Here is a 3,571-nt window from a genome sequence, read left to right as displayed (position 1 = left end):
TGGTGAGGCTGCACCTCAAGAGCTGTGTTCCGTACTGGGCCCCTCACTACAAGAAAAACATGGAGGCCCTGCAGTGTGTCCCTGGAAAGGCAATAGGGCAGGAAAGGGTCTGGACAAAAGTCCCATGAGGAGCAGCACAGTGACCTGGGAAAGTTCCATCTGGAGGAGGCTCAGGAGAGGCCTCACCACTCCGTATGACTGCCTGGAAGGAGGTTGTAGAGAGGTGGGGGTTGGCCTCTTCTCCCCGGTAACAGCGATGGGACACGAGTGTTGCACCAGCAGAGCTCCCCATTGGATGTCAGGAAGAAGATCTTTGCTGAAAGAGCGGCTGGGCACTGGCACAGCTGCCTGGGGAGCTGGGAGAGTCAGCGTCCATGGAGGTGTTCCAGAGCCGTGGGGATGTGGCACTGAGGGACGTGGGCAGGTGAGGAGGTGGACGGTGGGACTTGGTGATCTTAGAGGTCTTTGCCAACCACAGAGATAATGTGATTCCGTGAATCGAGTCATTTATTGTAAGGAGAGGTAATCAGCAGCAAGCAACCAAAAAGTAAAGCGTTCAGAACACCGCAGAACCACCTGAACGCGCCATTGGGATACTGATGGAGCCACCCGTAGCCCGGCAGCATCCAGGTGGGGCCAGGAGGGTGGACGTGTCACCCAGTGCCTTCAGCAGCACCAACACGCCGGGTTCCAGCGGGGCTGCGTCCGGCACCGGGCCCCTCACCCTGCGCTGGCTGCAAGAGCCTCCGCCCTCCTGCCTGGGTGCCCCCAGCCACTGTGAGGTGTGATGGCGTCACAGAGGTGGCACGGAACGGCCATGGTGACACGCGGGGTGTGGAACACAGCTAAGGCTGCGGGGCTCAGGCCGAGCTCAGTGCGACTTGGTGAGGTGAGCAGGGAGGAAGGGGCTGCCTGGGGCTGCCGAGGGAGGCGGGTTCCCCGGCGCTCAGGGCCTGAGCTGAGAACTCAGCCTCGTCCCGCTTCTGCCACAGGTTGTCACGCGGAGGAGAAAGCCTGGTGTTGCCGGGACAGACGCTCTGCGAGGCTCACTGTTGATGCACACGATGTCCGAGGGGACGCAGGAGGCCGCCGGCTTGAGCGAGCTGGGTGAGAGCAAAGTATCCCTGCACGCAGCTCCCCGCCGCCGGGCAGAGGGGTGCTGGGGGTCTGCCTGCGGCGGAGAGGGGAGGCGGGGGCACGCAGGGCCCGTGTGCTCCTTGGCCAGGGGGGCCGCGGTTGGGCTGCGGCTGCCTGCTGGCACCGCTGGGCCTGCAGTGCCCCTTGCCCTCCACGGCCTCCAGCCCTGCCCCTCAGCTGGCACGGCCGGCACAGAGCAGCCCCTGGGACAGCCCCCGGGGGCACCTGGCCCCGCAAGGCGCTCACTGTGCTCCTCTCTCCTCTCCAGCATGCGTGCTGTGTGGCCAAGTGGATGAGGACTCGAGCATCCTTGGGCACAAACATGAGAAAAATGGGTTGTGCTTCCATACTTTTTGTGCTGTGAGTTCCCATGTGGCTCCTGCCTCCTTCCTCCAACCAGTGTTTCCCTCCTATCTGCCCTAACAAGATCATGCTTTTTCTTCTTGTACAGATATTCTCCACTGGTCTTTGTAAACCAGGAAAAGATCACGGAAATACATGCCATTTCGAGGAAGGCCTGATACGTGCAATCAGGCAGGGAGAGCAGACGGTGAGCACCGGACCCGAACAGGGAGCTTGGTGCCAACAGAGGCATGGCGAGCTTCGCCTGGTCCAAAGAAAGCAATCCCAGCCCTTCCAACCAGCCCCGAGACACATTCCCGCTCTTGCAGATGAGCCCTGTGCAGCAGGCAGCTCTGCAGAGCGCCACCCAGCCCTGCCCCATCCTGTGCCCTGCACAGAGGTGCGGGACCCGCTGTGTAGGCCCTGAGCCTGCTGCTGATGGAAATGCTCTGCTCATTCCAGCACTGCTACGTCTGTGGCAAGCGGGGGGCCAGCATCACCTGCGCAGAGCCAGACTGTGACCGCAGCTTCCACCTCTCCTGCGCTTCAGAGGGTGAATGTGTCACCCAGTTCTTTGAAGACTTCAGGTAAGGGCTGCCAGGCATCGTCTGCGAGCCTCCAACCCCTCTGTCAGCACCAGCCAAAGAAGTGAGGAGTGTGCTGTGACACCTCCCAGCAGCCTGACAGAGCCAGAGCCAAGGCCTGGGGCTCCTTCCTGTTCCTCTGCCCTCCTCGCAGCACTTCTCACCTTGCCCATCCCTCCCATCTTCCCCCAGGTGCTTCTGCTGGGTGCATCGTCCGCATCAGGCAGTGGAGGCAGTGCCGGCACAGGACACGACCTGCATCATCTGCATGGAGCCCATGGCAGAGAGCAGATCGTACTGCACCATGGTGTGCCCAGCCTGCAAACACGCCTGGTTTCACCGGGCTTGCATCCAGGTAGGAGTTCTCCCCTCACCCAACAGGCACAGCAGATGCTCAGCAGCACCGGGCCCAGCTCACACTCACGCTGCTTCTGTTTCTGCTGCAGGAACAGGCCGTGAGCGCAGGGATTTACTGCTTCCAATGCCCCCTCTGCCGAGACAGAGACTGGTTTATTATGGACATGCTCTTTACGGGGATCCGAATCCCATTCAGGTTGGTGTCTTTCAACCAGCCCTTGAGATGTGAGGGCACACAAGCTGTGCCCAGCAGGCCTGGCCCTCTGCGGCCATTAAGATGGGCCTCAGCTTCACTGGGAAGCTGGAACTGGGCATGGGGTGGAAGGGGAGGGATGCCATGCATTAGTTTTAGCCCTGGGCATCACGTTCTCTCCCTTCTCTGGCAGAAAACCAACATGGGAGGACAACTATGCCTATGCATCCTTGGGAGTCAGGCATCAGCGCTGTGATGCCAGGTACTGCCATCATCCACGTGGCAGGGAGCGGGCAGAAGGAGAGGGGTGAGTTACCTCAGCAGCCCTCTGGGGCTCTGCGTGGGATTGCGGCCTCACCACAGGCTGGGGTGGAACAGACTGAGCACCAGAGCTGTGAAGGGGCACTCCGTAGCTCCAGTCACTTTGTCCTCACGGCCACACACCATTTGTTTCCCCAGGCCCTGGCAGCTGCTCCTCTGCAGCTCCTGTGCTGCACAAGGCACACATCGACTCTGCTCCAACTTGAGTCCAAGGACATCTGCATGGGAGTGCAACACCTGTGCTGGAGAGGGCACCGGTAAGAGGCAAACGGCCGCGTGCTGCTGGGCTGGGGCCAGGCGAGGCCTTGCTCAAGTCCCTTTGGCCCATGACGAATGGGACCCTGCCCCTCCCCAGCGCTGGAGATCTGTCCCGCTCACCTTGCTGTCTCCCCTTCCAGCCTCCAGCACCAACGTGGACAGCGCTGGCCCCACCACCACCAGCCAGCAGGGACCGGGGCCATCCCAAGGCCGCATAGGACGGGAGAGCAGCAGCTCCGGCACCACCAACCAGGCACCGTCGGGACCAGATCCCAGTTCCCAGGTGCCTGAGCTGCTCTCCAGGCAGGCAGGGCGGGCCCGGACTCGGAGCCGCTCGCCTCTCACACGTCGGGCTGCAGAGAACAACAGCCAGCCCTGA

The 3,571-nt window shown here is 61.7% G+C and overlaps 1 protein-coding gene across 1 annotated transcript; it reads left to right on the top strand.

The window, feature by feature from the left end:
• Positions 1-599: 599 nt before the first annotated feature.
• On the top strand, positions 600-3,571 carry LOC149916398 (E3 ubiquitin-protein ligase PHF7-like). The gene is made up of 10 exons (XM_090148537.1): positions 600-782; positions 993-1,107; positions 1,406-1,497; positions 1,589-1,687; positions 1,942-2,066; positions 2,256-2,418; positions 2,510-2,616; positions 2,807-2,920; positions 3,073-3,191; positions 3,333-3,571. The coding sequence occupies exons 1-10, from the start codon at positions 600-602 to the stop codon at positions 3,569-3,571; spliced, it is 1,356 nt and encodes a 451-aa protein (XP_090004663.1).

Source organism: Phasianus colchicus, chromosome 11 (genome assembly GCF_987193195.1).
Source record: "Phasianus colchicus chromosome 11, bPhaCol1.hap1.1, whole genome shotgun sequence".
In the NCBI taxonomy this organism is placed as follows: domain Eukaryota; kingdom Metazoa; phylum Chordata; class Aves; order Galliformes; family Phasianidae; genus Phasianus; species Phasianus colchicus.
Note: the sequence above shows the minus strand (reverse complement) of the source record. Positions and strands in the feature narration are given on the sequence as shown.

What these genes read in the sequence shown, in the direction of transcription:
- LOC149916398 (XM_090148537.1), top strand. Translation starts at nt 600, where the DNA reads ATGGAGCCACCCGTAGCCCGGCAGCATCCAGGTGGGGCCAGGAGGGTG. An exon ending in TTCACCGGGCTTGCATCCAG is followed by an intron (nt 2,419 to 2,509) that starts GTAGGAGTTCTC and finishes TTTCTGCTGCAG; the next exon opens with GAACAGGCCGTGAGCGCAGG. An exon ending in CTGTGCTGGAGAGGGCACCG is followed by an intron (nt 3,192 to 3,332) that starts GTAAGAGGCAAA and finishes CTCCCCTTCCAG; the next exon opens with CCTCCAGCACCAACGTGGAC.